The 26,229-nt window shown below is 38.9% G+C and overlaps 2 protein-coding genes across 2 annotated transcripts in view; both read right to left on the bottom strand.

Moving 5' to 3' along the window:
• Window positions 1–26,229, bottom strand: part of LOC134744537 (uncharacterized) — a 139,149-nt gene that overhangs the window by 9,103 nt on the left and 103,817 nt on the right. The window contains exons 5-9 of the mRNA XM_063678354.1: window positions 15,828–16,006; window positions 14,108–14,247; window positions 13,081–13,217; window positions 8,505–8,690; window positions 67–207 (exon numbers count right to left, since the gene is read on the bottom strand). Coding sequence (XP_063534424.1) covers window positions 67–207; window positions 8,505–8,690; window positions 13,081–13,217; window positions 14,108–14,247; window positions 15,828–16,006 — 783 coding nt within the window. The remainder of the gene's footprint in view (window positions 1–66; window positions 208–8,504; window positions 8,691–13,080; window positions 13,218–14,107; window positions 14,248–15,827; window positions 16,007–26,229) is intronic.
• On the bottom strand, window positions 9,225–11,042 carry LOC134744802 (cilia- and flagella-associated protein 157). The gene has a single exon (XM_063678712.1). The coding sequence runs from the start codon at window positions 11,040–11,042 to the stop codon at window positions 9,228–9,230; it is 1,815 nt and encodes a 604-aa protein (XP_063534782.1). The 3' UTR covers window positions 9,225–9,227.

Raw genomic sequence — 26,229 nt, 5'->3', positions numbered from 1 at the left:
GGTTTCTGTGTAGTCCTAACATCCGTTCTCGTATGTAAGTAGGCTAAGCATGATGATTAATCTTACCAGAGCAGAGCTGTCTGGTCCATCCCAAGAGGCCAGAAGCGGAGACCCGAGTGAGTCGCCGTCGCGAGCTCTCAACGCTTGTCCGGCACACGGCAGCCGGACCGCTTCGAAGCGAAGCCGGACCACCAAGCCATCTTCGGCCTGTGAAAGGTAGATTTATTTGTAATTTTTATAATGATATTGCAGTTTTTTTTTTAGTTTTTTTAGAACACAAACAGTCACATATACAAATGGATTTGAAGTACAAATGTACTTAACATACTTAAAAAACAGACCTGGAGGTACATTATTAAATACATAATGTTAACATACATACTAACAGCAGAAATAAAAAGATCAAATAAAAACAGATCAAAGAAAAACATGAGCCATATACCTACCTAGTATGGACGGTATAGAAAGGACGACAATCTCTTATGGCAGAACTATTGCAAAAGTGACCAGCTTTCAGCTGTAAATAATAGTTCCTAATCTCTCCGGTGGCGCTAGTTAGGCTCTGGGACATGAGTATAACATGAACCATATAAGGCAACAAATAACCCGACCAAATTACGTAGGTTGTTTTTGGTAGTATTTCGGTGTGTGGTGGCGCCGCCTAATTACTGTTTTTTGATGGACACTTTTCATACATAGAGATTTGGCTCCTTTATATAGGTATAGTCTCCATGCTACCTAGGTAGGTAGGACAACCGGAAAGTTACATTTATACATTTAGTTATTTATATTTATTTTCAATACTTGAACTATTAAAACAACTTAGGTTTAAGTTTCATTCTAAAACTAGACAGGGAAGTGTGAAAAGAAGTAGTCTGAAGTTACTGGGTAGATAACACAAGTTAACCCTTTGAACGCCAGACGGCGAAGAAATATGGCGTGCCCGGACGCCAGGCGATCGCGCGTAAGTGCCTATTGGGCGAAGCTGACGGCTGTGGCCGTAGTTGGCATCCTTGGCAAGACTTTGCGATGACGTCCACAGCCGTCTGTGGCGCCAAAGGGTTAAGTAGCTGTTTGGGAAAATAATACAATGATAAATTAATACGGAATTAGAACAATAAAATACTTATTCTTTCTTTTTTGAGATTTCTAGGTACGCTGAAAGACCTCAGCGAACTCGGCGCCGTCGACTGGACAGAAACGGCTTTGGACAAAGTAGAATGGCGGTCTTTGGTGTCGGAGACCAAGACCCACTTCGGGTCGTTGCGCCACAGCAGTAAGTAAGTAAGTTCTTTTTTAAGATAGAAAGGAATTGCATGTCAGTTGCAAGAATCTATTATGGGATATATGCTTAACACTGAATAACGCAAGCATCGCTTTCGTTTGGAAACCGCCGGACGGAAGCCGTGGCTCCGGGCGCCCTGTACACTCTTGTCAGTAACGGCCCGGCCACGACATTGCGCGACCAGCAGCGGCGACTGCGGCAACCATAGGTGGGAACGAAAGGTCCGATCGTCGTGTGTTGCTCCAACCTATGGTTGCCGCCGCCGCCGCCGCCGGCCGCGCAACGTCGTGGCTCACTCACGAGTGAGCTACGAGCGTTCGGGTTGAGCTGGAGCCTTGGGTCACTGAAGGTAGGAAGGCGTGGCGCGAGCTTATGAAGGCCCTTTGCACCTCTGGGGTGCCATAGGACAACAACAACCTTATGGGATAATATTGTCTTCGGTTACCGCGATAGTTACTCATGAAATAAAACTATGAAAACGTATTGAATTTATAATACATCCCGACGTTTCGAAACCCTTTACACCTGACCTTTACTGTCAGACCTTAGTGTTGGATGATGCTGGACATTCTGATGTTTTGAAAAGATGTGTCCCACCGAGTTTGTTGCCGGTCCCATATTGGGATACCCTCCTACAATTTAGGAGGGAATTAAATCTTCTCGGGTCCGTGGTGTAGGGTTGGAGCCGGCGTAGTTTTATTTTTATTTTTATCGCGTATATATATATATCTCTCTACTTGAAAAATAATTATAGTGTATAACTAGCCTTATGAACCGATTTTGCATGTACAACCAGCCTTAAAGTTTGTAGTCTATGATTGTTCATTATTTTAGTATGTGGGTATTTTTGCACTTTGTAATTTTTCCTCAGTCACCCGTTGACCACGAACGCTGTAAAGGGTTTCGAAACGTCGGGATGTATTATAAATTCAATATACGCGATATAATCCGTTTTCATAGTTTTATTTTTAACCTTATGGGATATTGTTAGACTTGGATTGCGTGTCAGAAGTTCCTTTTCCTTAAAATCGATGGCTTCTAGCTTTTGCCTGCACGAGGACGTTGCTAAAGTTTATTTGAAAGCCACGAGGCAAAACCGCAAAGTTTCCACTCGTTCTTTGAAACTTCACATTGCAGTTTCACCTAGTTCCACGTTTGATATAGGAGAGGAAGTGAAGTTCTTAGGTACTAGGTACTAATACAACTATAGTTTAGGTTTGTTTATTTTCTTCGTATTTTGCTCTTGTATTGTTTATTTCTATTATTAATAATTCGTTTTATTAGCGTTTATAAATGCAAAACTTAAATAATAGGTAACTACTTGGGCTATTTTATATTTTTTGTCGATTTTTTTTGTTAGGTTTTGATAAAAAATTGTAACTTTGTAGAGCTCCTCATTCTGGTCTGAATATTTAAACACAAAATCCAAATTTGGGACAAAAAAAAATTACCCATGTGAATTCCCATTGAGTTACGATTTCATACGTTTTCGGAACTGGAAGATTTTGTAGGACATACGTATACGGTGAAACTGCGCTTATGTTGTACAGAATAGGGAACTCTATCTATCCAACAAATTTTAAGAAAATCTGAGAAAAATAAAAAACGACAACAAAAACAAGTCTTTGTCTTGTACATTGCAAGGAGGCGTTTATAACAAACTCTCTAATAAAAGTAAAAGTAAATATCCAACAAATCTGGATCCTATGAGCAATGAAAAGCGATTCAGAACAGGACTACCAACAACACTTAACAAAAACAAAACAGAACCTTTCAAAAGTTACGAAGGTTTCTTCAAAAGTTACCGATCAACAACAGCCTTCTCGTCGGCTTCAAGGGCGTCTTAGCCGTGTCCTATCGCTGATGTATCGAAAAGATTGTTCAGCTAATATATTGCGAGGCGCGAAACGTTTAAATGATAATTATAATAAATTTTCAGAACGTTTGAACTTGAAATTAGGTGCGATAAAGAAATATTAAAGGACAATCTTACATGAATCAACCTAATTCTACACTACAGTAATGGTTATAAGGCCCTCAATTTATTTGTAAAATCTTGAGCTTACTGCATTTTTAATAGGGTTCCGTAGCCAAATGGCAAAAAACTGAACCCTTAGATTCGTCATGTCTGTCTCTGTCCGTCCGTATGTCACAACCACTTTTCTCTGAAACTCTTATAGTTCCAAGTATGGGGAGCCCCCAAAATTTTTTGTTTTATTTTTGTGTAAAAATGTTAAGGCGGTTTACAGAATACATCTACTTATATACCAAGTATAGTTATAAGAACTATACTTGGTATATAAGTTGGTTTACACAAAAATAAAACAATAAATTTTGGGGGCTCCCCATACTTGGAACTGAAACCCAAAAAAATTTTTTTCATCAAACCCTTACGTGTGGGGTATAGGGATAGGTCTTCAAAAATTATATTGAGGTTTCTAATATAATTTTTTTCTAAACTAAATAGTTTGCGCGAGAGACACTTTCAAAGTGGTAAAATGTGTGTCCCCCCTGTAAATTCTAAAAAAGAGAATGATAAAACTGAAAAAAGTATATGATGTACAGTCGAGTTCATAAATATGTACATGTACATTTTTTCACCTTATTGCAATGGATTAAGGTGAAGAACTGTGTACATACATATTTACCATGCAAACTTCCACCGAAAATTGGTTTGATCTGGTAAGTAATAGTTTTTTTTTAATACGTCATAAATCGTAAACCGCAATTTACCTTTCACTCACGTTTCGCATAAAAAATACATACGGTAAAATATAGTACGGAACCCTCGGTGCGCGAGTCCGACTCGCACTTGGCCGGTTTTTGCATTAGAGTAGATAGCAGTTGTATGATTTGTCAAAGTTTCTCGATATCGACTTTTAAGCAATCTTCATTTTGCCCTCAGACTATTTAACATGCAGTCACCGGCAAGCTCGGTTCTCCATACAAACGCAGTTACGCCCTCGTTTCTAAACGACTTGCTAGATTGCTCTGAAACTTTGTACTTACAAAAGGATAAGGTAAATCTAGGTCTGTAATTAGTTTATGTAGCTTCAGATAGCATAGTTAAAAAAATACAGCGACTTTAAATTTATCTTACAAAACTTGTTTTTGCTCTATTAGATTTTGTACGCCCTTAAAAAATCCTCCTATACCTCATCTGCTCCCTCATATTCACACTCTTGTGTATTGCTGTTTCGCTCGCACTCGTGCTGCGAGCGACATCTAGCGGAGCAATTGTCTCCAATCCAATATGGCGATTGGAGCGTTTCGTGTCGAATCCTCTCGTCTCTAATCAAGAAAGAAGTTCGTTTGTTTTATAAACTGGAGCTATATAAACTAACTACAGACCTAGATATACCTCATATCATTGTATGTGCAAAGTTTCATTACAATACAACACGTAGTTTTAAAATGACAACAAAACTCCGTTTGTATGGAAAGGTGAAATTCGGCCGAGCTTGCCGGGGACTCTTAACTTAAGCTTATACACTGGATTGGATTCCATTTGCCATTATTCATATAAATTGCTAATTACTAATTTATATCATGGTTATAAAAAGTTCTTTGTTCGAAGATTGTTAAACTACTTGAGATCACGCTAAGAAAGATATTACATAATTTTATAATAACTTCCCCGGGTCACTTTTTCTAACAACTATTTGTAACAAGCTCTACATACATAAAGGGAATATTAATAGTGAACGAAAACAGGGGAGACATTAGAACTTTGAAAATCTGATCTTGGTTTGATATTGATGTCACATTGTTACTATTGTGCAACTCGCTCACACTTACCAAGAACAAAATTGATATGTTTTGCACTCCTTTAAACAAGCTTAAACGTCAGCTTCTCATAATAGTAAAGTAATGAGTTCGTTAGTAAATTTCGTTCGGTAACACATTTTAATTACACATACACACACACACACACACACACACACTATACATGACTGTTAATATATTTGTTTTATTTTAAATAAATCCCATGCCCATGCTATATACTGTAGGTTATAGGTTTACCTGTCTTTTAGGAAACTAAATATTTTCTTTCATGCCGTTTAGTACAGCTTTGATGTCTACCGTTCTCCAACTCTCCCTCAATTGCTCAAAGGTTAACTGGAAGAGATCCCTTAAGGGATAAGTTCGCCTTTGTACAAATGATGCGTTTTTCTCGTGTTTTATGTTTATTTTTGTACAATGAAGAGTTTTACTACTAACTACTACTACTACTTAATTTGCATGCAGTGTTTACCTCAATTTTATTGTACACTGAGCTCCTAGTTATTAAGGATTTAATAAATGTATATGTATGCGTCAGTGTAACAGTTACTGGTGAACCAATAAAATAAAATAAAAACATGAAAATTGTTTTCTACAGCCCCTAGCCATATTCTACGAGATGAAGTACTGGTAAAGTTACGCTAAACTTTATCTGGTTGCTCTATAAAAAATCGCAATTTTATCGTCACTTTTTAATCTCAATTTCGTTTTAAAACAGCCTGTATTGGTGCGAGCAAGATACACGATATCAAATCAATATCATATGTACAAAGTTCAAATACCGCTTCAGGGAAGACCAACTTGGAAGTGCTGAAGTTTTAATGATTCCCGTTCATTGAGTTTGTATCGACACACTAACTAACTCATAGAGGGCGCGTTTGGACTGGCTAGTCGAGGCAAGTTTGAGAGCTAGTGAACCAGCCAAGTGGCTAGAATCAGCTAGTGACTAGTCGAGGCAAGTTTAAACGCGCCAGTGAGCACTAGGTCTCAAGTTGAATGGGAGATTTTGACTAAACTTGTGCTTGTGTAGGTTGCCTCTTTAATATCTTAAAAGGTTATCAACTTATCACGCTATCAGACATGTCTCACATTTTGATTTGTACTTCAGTTGATCCTTCCCCCTGCAGCTGTCTGATGTACATTTTACTATCGCCACCTCAACTATTGTGTGTGCAAATCAACGTGCAGGGCCATACAAATTATGCGAGAATATTAAACATAATATGTGCCATTTTCAACCAAAAGGGTACTTACTCGTATTGTCGGTAAGGCGCTATTTCCATATAGCTTCAATTAAAAATCAACCTTATCAACAAACGACAATGTGGTACCTTTTGGTTAAAAACGTCACCTACGTCACATATATAGTATATACGAATCAACGAGCAGGTTAGGCCAGTGTCAGTTCAAAATGTCAGCAGCAGGCAGCATTTTTGTTTAATTAACGCCGATGCTGCATTAATATTGATATACTTCGAGTTATCTTCCAAAAATGAAAAAGGTAACACTTTTCAAATGTATAATTTAACCATGAACCTAAAGCAATGTTCCGTGCATTAACTTATCTATGAATCTACTAAGCCAAATCTACTAAGCCTAATCTTTGCCACGTGAACGCAGCACCTATCAGGATGCAAAGCGGCTAATGGGTCCGTCAAATGGGAAACAATCTCGGCTAACTCAGTCAGCGACCAGCGTTGCCCCCGGCTCGGGCACGTGCGGGGCATAAAGGACACAACTCACAAGGCAAAAGAGTATGGCGGGATAAATTTATAGTAATGTCAGTATGTTGACAATCTCGGCTAACTCAGTCAGCGACCAGCGTTGCCCGCGGCTAAGGCACGTGCGGGGCATAAAGGACACGACTCACAAGCCGAAAGAGTATGGCGGGATAAATTTATAGTAATGTCAGTATGTTGACAATCTCGGCTAACTCAGTCAGCGACCAGCGTTGGCCCCGGCTCGGGCACGTGCGGGGCATAAAGGACACAAGGCAAAAGAGAATAGCGGGATAAATCTATAGTAAAGTAAGACGTCAGTATGTTGTAAATTGACAAATGTTGTGTTCCTGCCAAATGGGAAACAATCTCGGCTAACAGTCAGCTCGGGCACGTACAGCCAGCATCAGAAGTAACGTATCAGACTACGCGTGGAAAGTAACTCCTGTAACGTCACACACTATAACAACTGAACAAAAATTGATATTTATGGCTCTATTGATAGAACAATTAGACTGTGACAACTACTTTTGAACGCGAACTGTTTAAATATGTAGTTCTACGCAACCCGGTCTACGCAACTTTGACACCCACCCGCTATCTTCTGTTACCCGTGAACAAGATGCATGTAGCTCGAAAACAATACAAAAGGTAATACTGTCCATATTATAATCCAGTCCGGTCTACAGTATAAGTAGTAAATTAATTATATTTCTATTTTACAAAGCAAAAGTGGTGTGGGAGGGGGTTAATGTTAATTAGCGCCTGTTACTTGCACCATCAGTGGCCACCCGAAAGCTATTATGTTAACGAATTGACAATCGCCGGTAGGAAACTCATTATCCGATATTTTCGCCGCACCGATACCGATGACCGGGTCGAATCGATTACACGATATTATTGACGAAGTACTTTCAGGTCAATTGTAAAGCAATTAAAAACCGAACCGACCGACGAAGACCGTTGAAGAGACCGACATAATATCGATATATTTCGACATTTATCTTTAGTATATGATATTCTACTTCTTATAATTTAAGTATATGTAAGAGTTATGTCAGTATGGTATAGTATGTAGATAATGTGACTACTTTAAAATCACAAATCAGAATATTTGATAAAATAACTTTATTTGTTAAGTATGATCTTAGGAATCAAAATATTGTATGAAGGCGCCATAGATTGTGCGATAATGGATTATCAAACGCACTTGGCATCTAGTTACCTCATAATGTACCGTTTCGAAAAAAAAATTAAGTCCCGCTTCTTGCATCCAACACCATCATCGTGGAGTGTTCAAATGTGATCGTCTTATCTTTTAATATACATCATCTGATCATAGGTACGTAGGTAAAATACATAACTAGCGCACCATTCGTTTGTGCTACTTAGCGTAACTCACCCGAGGCTCCCATAGAGCACGCATTCTATGCACCTTTATTTCAACTACTTACCTACGCGAAAGGAAAGTGAACGTGCGCATATTAAGCGTTACCTGCAATAACCAGAAGGATCGCCCCGGGCACTGGGCAGGCCTTAGCAGACCCAGTCAGCACTCTTGCACTGGGAGCCAAATGCAGCACACACCACAAACAAATCACACAATGCTGACACTAACATTGAAGAGTCTCTAGCTAAGATCGTTTATGGTTACAAAATCTCCGTCAAAATCTGACAAATGCGCTAAGACTCAAGTAAAAAGTGCATTAAAGTGTTACCTGTAATAGCCAGAAAGATCGCCCCGGGCAAGCCTTAGTAGACCCAGCCAGCAATCTTGCACTAGGAGCCAAATGCAGCACACACCCACACCGACATTGAGGACCCACTTCAGATACCACCATGGAGGAGTCTCCGGCCCAGGGTTTGGTGGCGCATTCGCAGGCTGCTAGCTCCACGGCTTGACCCTGGAGAGAAATGATGCATTAATATGAATACTTAGGTTCTAATTCGGTATTAGGTGGTCAGCATCAAATATATTAGCGAATCAGATTACGCGTCAAAACTATAGTTGGTCAAACCAAATTGGCAGTAAATAAGAACAAAAAAACTATACACACACTGACAAAGATAGTATGATAATCTCTGTCTATGTTTGAAATGAGACAGTCCTTTGGCAAACTATATCTACCATTCTCTGATAGCTTAACAAAAAGACTGTGAGACCTTTGTGTCTGTTACTAGTTTTCGTCGCTAGAAATTGAAATAAAAAGAAAATAGAGAGACATTCTTAGCAACAATAAACCAATACCAGACATAGATTTTGTTTTAAAATTAAAGGGGGTTATTTGCTACCAATGATGATTGCGTATTTGTAAAAAGCTTATAGATATTAAATAAAACCATCATATTATTGTAGCACAATTGATTTCAAGTAAATTCATGTAAACATTACTTCTACAAAAATACATTTCATATCACTTCACACACTAATCAAAAACCCCTCATTCTTCCTTTTGCTCCTCCTTTGTGTCTTCTCCGTCTCCATCAACCGTTTTGGCCTCCGATTCCTCCCCTTCTACCATTTCTCCTTTCACATGCTCTCCTTCCCCTTCTCCCTCTACCCCCTCTCCTTCCACCCCTTCTCCTTCGATATGCTCTGTCTCCACGCCTTCCTGAATCACGACTGTCTTCGACTTCAACACTTGAGATCTCGAGTAAGCCAGATCTTTCAAAATAGACTTCTGTATCTCTAGTTTGCTCTGCTCTAACATTTTCTCAATATCAGTAGCTTCATCGACAGATTCTTCTTCGCTCTCACTGGACTCGACCGATTTAGTTGAAGTCGCGAAGGACATAACACTTTCCTTTGTTGGAAGGTCAACTTCAGAAGAGAACGGTATAATCTGTATGCTTGGCATAGTCTTGACACTTCCCAAAGTTGAGGACGAAACAGAAGATGATACTGAAGCGCGTTTGGGAGATCCGCGTGAAGTTTTAGATGCCGTACTGGGTATAGATGTTACTGATTTCTTTGCTACTCGTTTTGGTACGAAACCGAGGTCTCCCTCTTCGTATATTTTTCCGAGAGATGCTAGCGAGTCCATAGATTCAGCCCGCAATGCGTCACGATATTGAGTCACGATCTCCAGAAGGCGCGACAGCAATACTTGCCGGTCCATGATCTCTCTAGTGGTGTCTGTCACAGCCCATTGGTCTAATTTGAGAGCCGCTTGTATAGCTATTGCCGCTTCCCTCAAAATATTTTTCATCTTTTTCGATTCTTTAGCGATCTTTGAGGCTTCTACGAGAGATTTATTTTGCTCATTTAATTTTCCATGTAAGTTTTGTTCTAATATTCTAACTTGCAATGATAAGCTCTCATTTTCTTTCGTCAAGTGTTGTATTTTTGTCTGCAATGTATTCAAATCGAAGTTACGTTTCTCCATTAGCGCCTTGTCTTTCTGCATATTTTGGAATGCGGTAGTAAGTTGATCGATTACTTTCAGTTGCACGACACTTTTGTTAATAGCTTTGTCTCGCTCTTCCTCAGCAAGCTCCATAGCTACGCGAGCAGCTTGCTCACTTTTCTTATAGTTTTCATTCTGCTCAGCAAGTTTAGTTTGAGTAGCCAGTATGCTGTCTAATTCATTATTAATAGCTATATTTTCTCTGATGACTCTGTGCGTGGATGCTGCGATTCTCAGCTCTGTAGCGTCTTGAAAATCTTGCGCAAGTTGTAATAGTCGCCCTTCCATTTCCTTCTTCAACTTATCTTTCCCAACTACGAACTTCTTTTCGCCGTCATATATTATCCTCTTGTACTTCATCTCCTGGTCTTTGAAATCCTGTTCTTGTTTCTCATACTTTCTCATCAAATCGTCTCTTATAGCTCTGAATTCCTCCAGCGTGTTAAGTTTACCAGCTAAAAGCTTATTTTCTGACGTCAGCTGATCTTTCATAATAGTGAAGTTCCTCTCCAGTTCCGCGACAGTCTCCTTAAACTGCGCTGTTTCGATTTCTCTGGTTTCCTCCAAGCCTTTGACTTTGTCTTTGAGCTCAATATTTTCTTCACTTTTATTGTTCAGAGATTTTTTCAAGAATGCTATGATATCGGCTCTGTCTTCATCCAATTTGTCGTAAGCTTTCTGCAGCTCTTCATTCCGAAGTTCATACTCATCTACAGCTGATCTGAGCCTAGCAACTTTTCTATTAGACTCAGCTAACTGTTGCTCTAAAAATACTTTCTCAACTTCAGTAAATGCACCTGGCTTCACTGCTGGTGCATCGCTCTTCCCTTTATCTTTTTTCGGTGCCATAATTCACTTTAGAAGGCAAAAAGTACAAAAATATTCTATTTGTTGTGACAGCGGTAGATATTGACAAAACTGCTAGACGGTTGCTAGGTTACGATATATATGGGAGCTTTATGGGCGTGTTCGCTTTATCTATTTGCTTAGTGACAACCTCGTTTGAGGGTCGTTGTGATAAAATTGTAAAACGACGTATATGATGAAGGAATCGAGGACGAATGAAGTTTGGCATTTTAGTTCATTATGTGTAAGATAAACAGGCATTTGAATCAAAGAGTAGTATAATATGATTTGAATACGTTCAACAGTTTACGAGTATACCTTCTTCATGTTTACCTATCAGCATACTATGCGAAAGTTTATTAAAATAGCGTATGTTTTGTTTGTCAATAAGTTATACAATATATTAGGTAGAATAGGTACTTAAGTAAAAGTAGGCCATTACGCCTTTGCTAATTTACCGATTTAAAGTTATTATTTTCGTGAATGGTGTGGTGAAATTTTTTATGTTTCACTCGGTGGCAAAATTTGTTTAACCCTTGAGCCTTAAATCCCTCGCAAAGCTCAACATTCCACTACTCAAACCTCAACATTCCACTTTTTAAGTTATTATTTTAGATTTTTTGTATTTTAATATGTTTAAAACTTCACCTGGTCGTAACAGACTTTCGTATTATCAAACATAGGATTCACTGGATATTTTAGTTTAGTGTTAGTAAAGGGGCCCACTGATTACCAGTCCGCTGGACGATATCGGCCTGTCAGTTGTTCGGAACTGTCAAATTTTTGTTCTAACTGACAGGCTGATATCGTCCGGCGGACGTAATCAGTGAGCCCCTTAATAAGTATTGCAAAAAGTTTTTTTAACCTGTGGAAGTGCAAGATTTCTTGCGCTGCCTGTGCTCAAATGTGACTTTCCATCATAGAAGGGTACTTATGCTTCATGTACAATAAGGACCTTTCTATCAGAATTTCTGTTAGAATTTCAGATAAAAAGAGCCTTAATTGCACTTGAAGCATAAGGACCCTTGTGATGGAAAGCCACACATAATGTCAAATTTTGATGCGAGCTTATAATAAACGTCTGAAAAAAAAAACATTATGTCTACACATACGCACACAAACAAATATTACATGGCTGAATTTATCGGAAGCGCCTTCCCGATATCGGATGTCGGAAGGCGATTATGACAAAAACAGCTGCAGGAGACTGCCATTGGCATTAAGTCCGTCTTTTTTGCGTTATTTAACGGTTTTTAGTAATAATGATTTATTAAATGCTTATAAATACAGACAAACACATACATCTTACATTTTACTTCCTCCGACATCCGATATCGGCTCGGACAATGTGAAAACGCTCTTGCATATTGAGAAAACATTCCTATAATTAGCACCGTACTCACCTCAGTATACTTAGCACCGTAAGCAGGCGGTGGTGTCGCAGAAGCGGTGGCGGCTCCGTGTGCGTGCGGAGCAACGCGCTGGTGAAGAGCACACTCCAGTCGACTCACGTTGTCCCTTTCTAACGCATGGCCTATGAAGCGTTCTCTCTTACCGCGCAATACTTGGCACCGTAAGCAGGGGGTGGCGAGCTGGTGAGTCGCAGAATCGGTGGCGGCTGCGTGTGCGTGCGGAGCAACGCGCTGGTGAAGAGCACACTCCAGCCGACTCACGTTGTCCCTTTCTAACGCATGGCCTATGAAGTGTTCTCTCTTACCTCGCAATACTTGGCGCCGTAAGCAGGGGGTGGCGAGCTGGTGAGTCGCAGAATCGGTGGCGGCTGCGTGTGCGTGCGGAGCAACGCGCTGATGAAGGGGACACTGCAGCCGACTTACGTTGTCCCTTTCTAACGCATGGCCTATGAAGCGTTCTCTCTTACCTCGCAATACTTGGCGCCGTAAGCAGGGGGTGGCGAGCTGGTGAGTCGCAGAATCGGTGGCGGCTGCGTGTGCGTGCGGAGCAACGCGCTGATGAAGGGCACACTGCAGCCGACTCACGTTATCCCTTTCTAACTCATGGCCTATGAAGCGTTCTCTCTTACCTCGCAATATTTGGCGCCATAGGCTGGTGGTGGTGAGTCGCAAAAGCGGTGGCGGCTGCGAGTCCGCGTGGAGCAGCGAGCTGGTGATGGACATGCTGACCATGGCGACCAGGCGCCCCAGCCGCCGGCGCCGCCATCTACGGAAAATATTAACAGAAAAGTTAATTGTGGATTTAAAAAGTTATAGAGACCACTAAAAGAGGAGTCGAGAATATAAGTACGCGAAACAGATTAAGTTTGCTGTTAGTGAATTGCTGGAGACCATGGTTTAGTAAAGCCGCATCTTGTGGAAGTATTACAAAAATAGTAGTACAAGTTCAGTTTAGGATTTTAATCTTACATTGAAGTATTTAAAACTATACGTAATAAGCAAATTTCTTGCTTACTAAGGCCATGTTCACACGCCGTTAATTTTGCCCGTATGCCGTATACGGGATTTTATCGAATAGAGTCTGTACGGTAAGAGAAGTCGTGGAATGTAAGGGAGCTCATACATTCTACCACTCTTTCCGCACAGACTCTACCGTAGTGACAGCAAAATTTGTATGGCAAGTTTTAAAATCGGCTCGACGGTTTTCCCGCATATACGCCGCGCTGTGTGAATAATTTTGAAAGTTGTCATACAAATTTTGCTGTCACTACGGTATTCGATAAAATCGCGTATATCGGTATACGGGAAAAATAAACGCCGTATGAACCTATATAGCCTAAGGTGTCTTGGCCTTGGCGAATACAGCTTTTTAGGGTTCCGTAAGAAAAGGGTAAAAACGGGACTCTATTACTAAGACTTCTCTGTCCGTCTGTCTGTCTGTCTGTTACCTGGCTGTATCTCATGAACCGTGATAGCTAGAAATTTTCACACATGTTGCCGCTATAACAATACTAAAAAAAGTGCGGAACCCTCTGTGGGTGAGTCCGACTCGCAATACCTGTCAATGGTTGGGAAATAGTCCATCCTGACTGTCACAGCCTAACTACGAGACCTACACGAACACCTTTCAATGAACAGATAATCAAACTGTTGTACCTGACAATGGTAAGGTGGGTAGACAGTCCATCCTAACATCTGCCACAGCGCCTGTCACAGCCTGAGAGACGTACACGAAGCAGTACTCTGGATACCTCTCGCTGAACAGGCGACAGTCAAACGAGACTGTGTGCTGGCCCCTGTTATAAATAATAATACAATTCATAAATACAAAACATTATGCGGGCTACTAAAGTTTTAGTAAAACCTCCCAACCCAATATGGTCCTAAAGCTGGAAACTATGGTCCGTATTATCTTCGTTCAGGTGGGACTTTTGATTTTTAGGGTTCCGTACCCAAAGGGACCCTACTACTAAGACTCCGCTGTCCGTCTGGCCGTCTGTCCGTATGTCCGTCTGTCCGTCTGTCTGTCACCAGGCTGTATCTCATGAACGGTGATAGCTAGACAGTTGAAATTTTCACAAATGATGTATTTCAGTTGCCGTTATAATAACAAATACTAAAAAGCACGGAACCCTCGGTGGGCGAGTCCGACACGCACTTGGCCGGTTGGTATGTTGCAGGTCTTAAAAAATTGAAATGAATAGGCGTTAAAAATTTCGTTCTTGATAATTATTATTAATTTTTATGTTTTATCGAATTTGTGATTATTTGTATTTTATTAAATATACATTGGTACGAATTACCCAAAAACTTGTTACGGCTGCAAAAAATTACGGGAAAAAACTACATTTGTAACATTTAAAGCGATAACTACTTGGAATTCTAAACTAGTTCATCGGTACTTTGTTTTAAATACAACTGTATTTCGTTAGCACAAAGTTTAACTTCAGAAACGCTTAATTGATATAGGATTTCCCGAATATGAATTGTCAAATCACTCGCTCATTGCCTCACTAACGCAAGGTCTTATATACCTAGATTCCTTTGTTGCAATTGCACCTATGTTCCAATGAAATGTGGTTTAAATTCAGAGAAAATTTGAAGGTTTAGAAGTTGTTTTGAATGTGTTTCAGTGATATTAACGGTGCATTTCTGCGGTGAAATTAGTCGGCATCACGACCACCAATTAGTCTTCTAATGCGGACTCCCGAATATGGCGAATGAGTCGAGTGGTAAAACTGCGGACAGTTATGGTAATTATATGTAAATGGTATCTTTATGAATGGTCAGAAGCAAGGATGTTGCGGATGCCGATTTTTTGACATCCGCGGATGCAGATGCGGATGCGAATATTTAGAGGCTCACATACGCGGATGCGGATGTCAAGATTGGGCACATAAAAACGTCAAATATTACATTTTAGTATTTTTCAGCAGCTCCGGATCCCGTCCAAACACCAGTACTCTGCCTGCACCTTCCAGCAAACACTCCGAGTATTGAAAGAGAACACACACGCAGGGGAACATGCTGCAGCCGTGTACGTTCACTGCTCGGACCAGACGGCCTGTGAACCACTTGTATTAACATGGCATTCACACCAGTCACACCCAAACAACTCGCGTACTAACCTTCGCACTCTCCTCTCCGCGACGTATCTCAGTCGCTCCGCATCTCGTCCAAACACCCGTACTCTGTCTGCCCCTTCCAGCACGTACTCCGGGTATTGAAAGAGAATAAATAATGCACTGCTTCACCGCAGGGGAACACGCTGCAGCCGTGTACGTTCAGTATGAACTGCTCGGACCAGACGGCCTGTGAACCACTTGTATTAACATGGCATTCACACCATTCACACCCAAATAACTCGCGTACTAACCTTCGCACTCTCCTCTCCGCGACGTATCTGAGCCGCTCCGCATCTCGTCCAAAGACCCGTACTCTGTCTGCCCCTTCCAGCACGCACTCCGGATATTGGAAGAGTACTCGCACTCCTTCTCCACACGGGAAAACGCTGCCGCCGTGCACGTTCAGCACGAACTGCTCCGACCAGTCCGCCTATGAACAAAGTGAAAGATAAGTTAGAGTAGTATAGACACAAGGGCCTACATAAGGCCTACAGAAAGTAATCGCAATGACGCGATAGGATCGTCATCAGGGAAATCGCTGAGCAATAGAGGGATCAAAATGTATGTATGTGTCTCATTACTATTCAGGCTAATCTACTACGAGTAAATATGAACTACCCAAAGAAGGGCCGCGGTTGTCAACCCGAAGGATTTTTTAATGATACAGAAGACATGGGAGTAGACGAATAGCCTGATAGTAAGCAATTATCGTCGCCCATGATGGACATCCGCAACACCAGAGGGATTGGAAATGCGTTGCTGGCCTTTAAGATGGGAGTAAGGTTTGAAAGTCGTGTCGGTTTCAAAAGCTGTCAGTTTTGCTAGCAGTGTCCCAGTTAGGAGCACGTATTATCTCTCTTAGACCGTGGGGACATTTTACATCTCCAAATTTAATGTATTATTAACCATAGAGACTATACATCTCTGTTATATTGTAGTAATTATTCATTAGACTTATATTAACCGGGATATAAATCGCGAAGCGTCTGGTTGACGTAACTGGTGACCGAAGAGCTGGCGGCTTTCTCGCACAACGTATCAGCATTGCGATACAGCGGGGAAATGCCGCCAGCATCCTTGGTACAATGCCTCAAGGGCCTATTTTAGATTTAAGCTAGTTATTAATTTCGTTTACGTAGTACCACTGTATATATCTTGTATGTAAATAAATTTGTGATTTCAACCTCGATTACCTTTTGTATTATTTATGAGTTCCCAATATTTCGACGCAGTTACATGCATCATGTTCACGGGTGACTGAAGATAGCGGGTGGGTGTCAAAGTTGTGTAGACAGCGCTCACAAAAAAGCGCGCGAAAAGGTAATCACGGTCTATATCCCGGTCAATATAAGTCTAGTGAAACTAACCGTGAATCATTCAAAACTTTAATTATTCATTTTAAGATTGTTATAATGTATGTAATGTTTACCCAGGTATTGGCTGTTGTATTTATAAATGCTGCTTTGTATTTTTCATGACATGTCACTATAAGATGTTACTGTAAATGTTGCATTAACTTGTAAAAGAGCCCTTGAGGGCTACTTGCAGAACAAATATTAGAATTTTGAATTTTGAATTTGGTCCTAAAGTGACAGGATACCGCAGGTGACAGTACATGCTTTAAACTTTACGTATTGAATGCATTCCTGATGCTCTCTACAATTTTTTAGATTTAAATAAACATTTATACGATGCTGTGCAGGAATTTGTGATGAAAAGGAATTTAAACGCCTTTTATTCATACGTGAGACATTTGCATGTGTTTAAGCGTACGGGAAATTTTGCATAATTTCTTGAACACTCCATCTATTTTATTTTCTACGTCTATTATACAATACTATTTATTTAACAATGTTCTAATTTTACGTTGTATCCGCATTTACGGTTTTTTTTTATTGAACCTGACTTGGGCTCTATTGCACCTAGGGCAATTAGAGCGGTAGGACTGTGTGGGGGGATGGTAGCCTGGGGAAAATCCAGGACCCTTCCGCATCACACGAGACGGTTTTGCTACGCTGGAATACTCCTAAAGAGTTTTCGCTCCAGCGCAGATGGGTTGAGCGGTCTCAACCTGATCTGAGTGGTTTCTGGCTCCCTAAATACCTTTGGGTAATGAGAAATTTAGTAGAATCAAGTTAAATTACGTCACGTAAGTCTTCAAAGCTCTAGTGTTGTGTGTTGCTTTTCAACAGTAAAACACTCAAGCATTCCACAATAAAAACACCAAAAGCAAGCAAATAATTTATACTTCCTTAAAAGTTGAAACAGGATTATGCAGCACATTATCGATAAAACAAATGTTCTTTCCGACATTAAACTGGAAACAATTCTCACTACTTCCAAATTCTCGTATCTAGCTAACCATTCTTTTAAAAAGCAGCTTTATTCTTACAGTATAAAGTTGCAATTTCAGTATCAGAAATAGAGATGGGATGTTGAGAAAGTAATAGTAAATACATTAAATTTAGCTTCGATAACACTCTTGGGCGATAAATCTTGATTTTACTTCGCTTATTGTTTTATTTGTTAGCATGTTATTTGTTATACTGTTTTTGTTATTTGTTATACTGAAAAAAGCGCTGGTGGCCTAGCGGTAAGAGCGTGCGACTTTCAATCCGGAGGTCGCGGGTTCAAACCCCGGCTCTCGTACCAATGAGTTTTTCGGAACTTATGTACGAAATATCATTTGATATTTACTACCAGTCGCTTTTCGGTGAAGGAAAACAACATCGTGAGGAAACCGGACTGATCCTAACAAGGCCTAGTTCCCCCTCTGGGTTGAAAGGTCAGATGGCAGTCGCTTTCGTAAAAACTAGTGCCTACGTCGATTCTTAGGATTAGTTGTCAAGCGGACCCCAGGCTCCCAGGAGCCGTGGTAAAATGCCGGGATAACGCGAGGAAGAAGAAGAAGTTATTTGTTATACTGGAGGTTAACTAGATCAATGAATGTTATTTAGATAAGCTGATAAAGACGTTATATGGGGCATTTTCTATGAAAAGGGACCTTATTGTCGATGGTGCTTACGACGCACAGCATTGTATTTATATCGGAGTATCGTTAATAATGGTATAAGCGCCATCGACAATAAAGTCCCTTTTTATAGGAAATACCACATATATGACGCAACAATAACAGACGAATCGCCTGATGGTGGTGATGATAATAAATTTAAAGATAAGGATAAAAATAGTTTATTATTAAAGTAGGCATATTACAATGCTCTAACCCTGCACCTCTGCCTTTAAGATTTAAATCCCCCCTCAATTGGAGGAGGGTATCCCAATATGGGACCGCAAACAAACTCGGCGGGACACCTTTTCAAAACAATACATGCATTACGAGTAAATAAGAAAGAATACAATTCATGCATGTATACAGTAGGTAATTTACTTTATACTAATATTAACAATATGTACATAAAAAATCATACAAAACAGAAAACATAGCTCGTAGCTCTTTTAGAAAGCATATCAAATTCTTAGAAATGAAAGAAAAATAAAATAAATGAGAATATATATTATATAAATCACTCTGATTTGTTGTAACAAAACAGTTTATATTTTTGCTAGTCGTAATTTGCGGTTTTTGAACGAATCATAAAGGGTAAAATGTGTGTACCTAGATAAAATAATTATATTAAACAATTTAAACGTAAAAGTCTTGTACAATGAGACCTGGGGGCCTAGCCAAGAGACAATTCGTAAAACGATAACGCTAACGAATCGATAAAAAATGTATGGGAATGACAGGTACCGACGACGAGTCAAAAAAATGCTAGCCAAGTTGCAATGTTGTAACGAAACGCAAAACTTTCATTACCGGAAGTCGATATCTGCCATACATTGTCTAAAGGGGCCCACTGACTATCAGTCCGTCGGACGATATCGGCCTGTCAGTTGTTCGGAACTGTCAAGTTTTTGTTCTAACTGACAGGCCGATATCGTCTGGCGGACTGATAGTCAGTGGGCCCCTTTTAAGTAGTATTGTCATACTTTTGACAAGCGAAAACGAATCGTTATAGTCTCGTAGGTATCGATACGTTGCAGTAGATAACTTAGCGAAGAGAAGACAGAAAGGCCGTATAAAAAGTTATTGTGTAGTAAAATGCACACTTTGAAATAATTGTGGGAGGCTCACAACGCAGAAGTTTCGCGGAGACGCAGGCGCCGGCGCCGTCGGGAAAATCGTGGCAGGCTGAAAATAGTGGAGAAGATGCCGGAATAGTTGTTCATTCAACAATTTCGGCTTAGCAAATCCGTCTTTAAACAACTTTGTTCAGACCTGCGCACCCAGACCACACTTACTTACGGAAATAAAGGTACATACTGTCTTCGTGTAATCAGGGCCTACCGCGAAACACGAAAATCGGAATTTCATTTTCTGCCTCTTTATCACTCTTGTATACCGTATTCGAGCGATGGAGAGACAGAGAACGAAATTTTATTTTCGTGTTTCGCGGTAGGCTCTGAGACCAGCAGTGGGACGGTGATAATGAATCATTACCATCGTCCCACTCATTACTAATGATGGCGGATAAAATAATTTGATCAAAATGTCGTATTTTTCCTACAACCTACGGATTCCTAATTAAGGTGTTATTTGCGTATAAATCCTTTAAACCTAAGCCCAAAAAACTTGACCTTTTCCTGAAATCAGATTCTCGTCATAAAATTACAAATATATACCTTCGAAATAAAACATTTCACAGTTTTTAGAGTTCCGTACCCAAACGGTAAAAACGGGACCGTATACGAAGACTCCTCTGTCCGTCTGTCCGTCTGTCTGTTCATCTGTCACACTTGGTAGGTGTTTATTAACACATTTATAGTTATACTGGAATACAATTAAAAAAGCAGTCAAAAATCAAGCGCAAAACGGAAATCGTCGCAACAACTTTTCAATTCCAAATTAGGTTGAGTCGTAAAGTTTGTGAGGTCAGTAAAGAGGCTTTTATACAATGCCTGCTGGAAATAATGACTTTTAATGCCCTGCGTTCACGGCCGGCTGAATTTTAATTTTGGAGATCCTACTTCAATGTGACCTTAAATATTATGATCGGGGTTCGTTTGTTTGACATAATTATTGAAAGTCATAATGTAATGATTGTCAGATTATCATTAGTCATAATTCTGAAACCGTTAATATATATATTTATCATTTATTGCAGACAACATTGGTCCATATACATAATAAGCATAACACAATAAGACAACAGTTGCAATTATAATAAGAATTAAAATAAAATTATAAAATTAAAATTATGTTAAAATTAATAATAAATAAATCTTGACATTTAAATTTAATAGATTGATCATAATAATTCTGATTAAAAAAAAAAACTAAAATTAAGATTAAAAATTAATAGTAATTCATTATGCAACCTGTTAACCTCTCAGGATTTTCGTAAGGTTATCCAATAGATAGGTTAGGTTAAGTAAGGTTTGTTTTATGGCAATCCTGAAGAGTTACGCGTTTCTGAGAAAAACCAAATTATGACTAACGAAAATGCCAACCAAAAAATGTGAACCAAAAACGTCACTTTTGACACTAACAGATCAGTCGTATCGGTGTAACATCTTATAAGCACGTACTAAACTTATGCAAAAAATGCGTCTGCACCTGGCAGCAATGCGTTGTGTTAAGCGCTACGTTGATATTTCCGTTGTTATTTGAGGCCGTGGCTATTAGGTGCCTAAAACTATGAAATGGGCTAAATTTTTTTTTTTTTTATGAAATAGGAGGCAAACGAGCAGACGGATCACCTGATGGAAAGCGATTACCGCCGCCCATGGACACCCGCAACACCAGAGGGGTTGTAAGTGCGTTGCCGGCCTTTAAGATGGGAATACGCTCTTTTCTTGAAGGTTTGAAGGTCATATCGGTCCGGAAATACCGCAGGCGACAGTTCATTCCACAGTTTAGCTAAATATAAAAATATATTATAGTTTTATCAAAAAGATAACAGAAAGATAACATAAGATGCTCAAAGTCACAGACAATCTATTGTTATATTGTTTTTGTAATTCTATTATGTAGTTAAAACTAATTCCATAAGGTAGGAACAGATATCTCTAAAAATAATTAAAATCAAAATTACAAACTAAATTAAAAACTAAAATTAAAAACTAAACTTAAAAATAAACTATAAATAAAAAATTTGCCCCAAATCACCGTCTATTGGCATCGTGCCCAGAAGGCTGGCAGCATTGCCACGTTGTATGGCAATGCTGATCCGCTGTGCTAGATATGAACCAGCCCTCTCATCACGCGTCAACTCTACTAACCTGCGGCTACATTCCTTAAAAACTCTATGGGCACTTTCCCCCCAAGGCCCCATAGTTTCAACCCCAAGATAGTTTAATAACATAAGATAGTTTATTATTCAAGTAGGCAAATTACAATGCGCTTATGAACGTCAAATAAAGCTACGTTAGCTCTAACCCTACACCTCTGCCCCGAGAAGATTTAAATCCCCCGTACGTTGGAGGGGGGTATCCCAATATTGGACCGGCAACAAACTCGGCGGGATACATCTTTTCAAAACAATACATCTTATAATCAAACGTGGGTATACAACAAGGAAACAAAAAATAAAATTCAAATTTGTCAACGAGCTATGGAGAGGAGTATCCTAAACATCAAACTAAGAGACAGAAAAAGAAACACTGATATTAGAAACAAAACGAATATTATAGACGCTCTACAATATGCCAAATGCCTATGGAAATGGGCAGGCCACATAGCCCGCTACACAGACAATAGGTGGACAATAAAAGCTACAACTTGATGGAAAGGCCCAGTAGGCAAAAGGGAAGCAGGAAGACCAAAAGAACGGTGGGCAGACGAAATATCGAAAGTGGCCGGTAAAAACTGGATGGAGACAGCCAAAGACCGAAGTTGCTGGATAAAGTTGGAGGAGACCTTTACCCGAAAGGGGCCTTAAATAAAATAAAAAACAACTATTATCTTCAACGAACTTTAATAACAACTGTTTATGAAAGTATTATAAAAAAAAAATATAACAATATGTAACAAATAGACTAAGTTTACTTAAGGAATAAAGAAGGTTTATAATAATAATATAATTATAAAACATCTTATAATTAATATGCATTACGAGTAAATAAGAAAAAATACACTTTAAATTATTATAGTTCAGCAATATAGCTATGTTTGTTCAATAACCTTTCAACGATTATTTGTACCTAATTGTAATTTTTATTTGTAATTTTAATGTGTGTATGGACTTTGTCTGAAATAAGAGCATTTTATTTTTTTATTTATTATTTTTAACATAGAGTAACTGATACTAGAGCGTTACTGTCATAGTAAATTTTGTAACCCCAGTAAATTCACTGCCATCTGTCGACACACTTAAAAACTAAAAATGGAGAGTTATAAAAATACAATAGAATGTATTTAAATATAGATAAATGATTTTTTTTATTTGCATAATTTTTTTTTATGATTTTGACCCATATTCTTTCACTGATATGTGTTAAAATTGTTAAATAACAAACGAAACCGTCATCGCCATCTATACGACTGTAGGCCAAAACTAGTAGCGCCCTCTGAACGAGAATTAAATTTTCTTGATTTTCGAGGCACGTTTTTTCCTTAGACTGTATCCATCTATTACGGAGTTATATCTATCTTTGTTTTTAATAATATACATTTGCATTAGGTACCAATAACAAGTGCCATCAAAATTATTCCAACTTCAGACTCATCAACAAACATCAAACATCAATATTCAATAAACAGGAAAATATTAAATATGTTTTTCTCTTTATAGCCGTAAGCTATTGGCAATTAATATTGAATGTTAATTGCAAATTACATGTTTTATCGAAACTAAATGGATATTTTAATTAATTTATTATAAAGCGTATAATTAAGTACTTCATGCGTGTTAATTTTAGTTTGTTTAGCGATAATTTACGTTAAACACGAACTAAATTAATCCTGCACCTAACAACCATCTCTTTTTAGCCCAGTGGTTGACTGGTAGAGAATGCCTTATGGCATTAAGTCCGCCATTTGTACTTATAATTTTATGTGCAATAAAGTTTAAAATAAATAAATAAAAATAAATAAATAGATACCTACAATACTACCACTTATTTAATTCATATTAGGTATATCCCTTTCTTACAAATACATACGTCGAAACGACTAATTATGACTTGTAGCGCATTTATAAATAAGGGGGTATATCTGTAGGAGTAAAATAACTTGTAAAAGTACATACAAGCGAAAGTATACACTTAAAGATTCCGTGTTTTTATTTATGTAAGTACTTACACAGAACTGAACAGTATTGCAAATGGACGCGGAAAAATGATTGGACACTTAAATACGACACGACCACTTCTTTAAAACTATCCTGGAGGGGAGGATAGGACGCAAGCGGGGTAGAGGAAAACCCAGACGCAGTTTTTTAGAGCAAAAGTAGGGGCCGTGTCGTATCAAAAAGTCAAAGAGCTGGCGCAGAATAGGGAATTCGTTAAGGAAATGCACTCAGTCCTAATTAACAGAATGGAATTCTGATTTGATAGCCGTTAAGAAATTAATTCCATTATGGGCGGAACCCACGCAATCTCCCCACGGCTCGTTTTTTCACCATTTTCAATAGTAAACAAAAGGAATAAATGTTTTATTGTCGAGGGCGTAAAAGCTCATATTTCTTTTACAACCCCATTTCGTGGTCATAAAGTCATTTTATTCTAATTCTGTTTTCCATGTATGACGATATTATGGAGAATCCGTTTGCAGAGGCAAATAAATGTACGGTATAACTGTACAGAATATGGTGGATTCTGAACTCTGAACTTCGAAGATTCGGTAAAAGTCAGAGAGAGGTTAAAATAAATAAATAAAATAAAAATATAGTTACCTACACAAAATTGACCAACGTAAAATTGACAACGTCTATAATATACGACCGGAAATATATGTATATATATAAAGGGACCAGGCTGAAAATCAGCGCTGGATATGTACACAACATATCTTATCTGGCACAGGCTGAGACTGGTACCCATTGCCTATAACTGTACGAAATTTAAATTAATGTACCTACCTACTATGTTTAAGATGTCCAACTTCTTCGTATTGTTATTACTTAATTAAGGTTTAAGGAATGTAAGATTTCTAATTATGGCAATGACCTTTTTTATCTTTTTAGGGTTCCGTACCCAAAGGGTAAAAACGGGACCCTATTACTAAGACTTCGCTGTCCGTCTGTCCGTCCGTCTGTCTGTCCGTCTGTCCGTCTGTCCGTCTGTCTGTCTGTCTATCACCAGGCTGTATCTCATGAACCGTGATAGCTAGACAGTTGAAATTTTCACAGATGATGTATTTCTGTTGCCGCTATAACAACAAATACTAAAAACAGAATAATATATATATTTAAATGGGGCTCCCATACAACAAACGTGTTTTTTTGCTTTTTTCCGTAATGGTACGGAACCCTTCGTGCGCGAGTCCGACTCGCACTTGGCCGGTTTTATTTATCTTTATCTTTTATAAGGCTTGACTGTGTTATGGGTACTTGGACAACGATATGTATATTAGGTATTAAAAGGGCTGGCTAAAAAATAAGTGCATTCCCGTTACCAGGAAGGTTTTCGGATTATATTGAGCAACTTTTACTATGGGACCAACCACGAAATCGTGAAACAAAAATTACCCTCCCATAGAAAGCGGACCAGCCAAAATGTATGAAACAGCAAAAATTTTTTTCGCGATTTCGGGGTTGGTCCCATAGTAAAAGTTGCTCAGTATAATTCCAAAACCTCCCTGGCAACAGGAATGCACTTATTTTTAGCATAGAGTAACTTATACTAGAGCGGTACTGTCATAGTAAATTTTGTAACCCCAGTAAATTCACTGCCATCTGTCGACACACTTTAAAACTAAAAATAAATATTTATAAAAATACGATAAAATGTATTTAAATATGGATAAATGATTTTTTATTTGCATTAATTATTTTTATATGATTTTGACCCATGTTCTTTTACTGGTATGCGTTAAAATTATAAATAACAAACGAAACAGTCAACGCCCTCTATACGAGTTTAGGCCAAAACTAGTGGCGCCATCTGATCGAGAATCAAATTTTCGTGATTTTCGAGGCACGTTTTTTCCTTAGACTGTATCCATCTATTACGGAGTTATATCTATCTTTGTTTTTAGCCACCGTGTATAAATACTGAAATAAATAGAAAACACCCATGACTCAGGAACAAATATCCATGCTCATCACACAGATTAATGCCCTTACCCGGATTTGAACCCAGGACCATCTGTTTCATAGAACATATTTATTAAGAAAATATTGTGACCCCGAGTTTGAAAGGGGGAGAATGTATGTGTTTCCAAAAAAACTTCTTATTAAAAAGACGTAGGTAAGTGCCGGGAAGATACGTCCTTTTGCTGGTGTAGCTTTTTAGGGTTCCGTACCCAAAGGGTAAAAACGGGACCCTATTACTAAAACTCCGCTGTCCGTCTGTCTGTCTGTCTGTCACCAGGCTGTATCTCATGAACCGTGATATCTAGACAGTTGAAATTATCACAGATGATGTATTTCTGTTGCCGCTATAACAACAAATACTAAAAACAGAATAATATAAATATTTAAATAGGGC

Source organism: Cydia strobilella, chromosome 10 (genome assembly GCF_947568885.1).
Source record: "Cydia strobilella chromosome 10, ilCydStro3.1, whole genome shotgun sequence".
NCBI lineage: Eukaryota > Metazoa > Arthropoda > Insecta > Lepidoptera > Tortricidae > Cydia > Cydia strobilella.
This window is presented reverse-complemented; position numbering and strand designations above follow the sequence as displayed.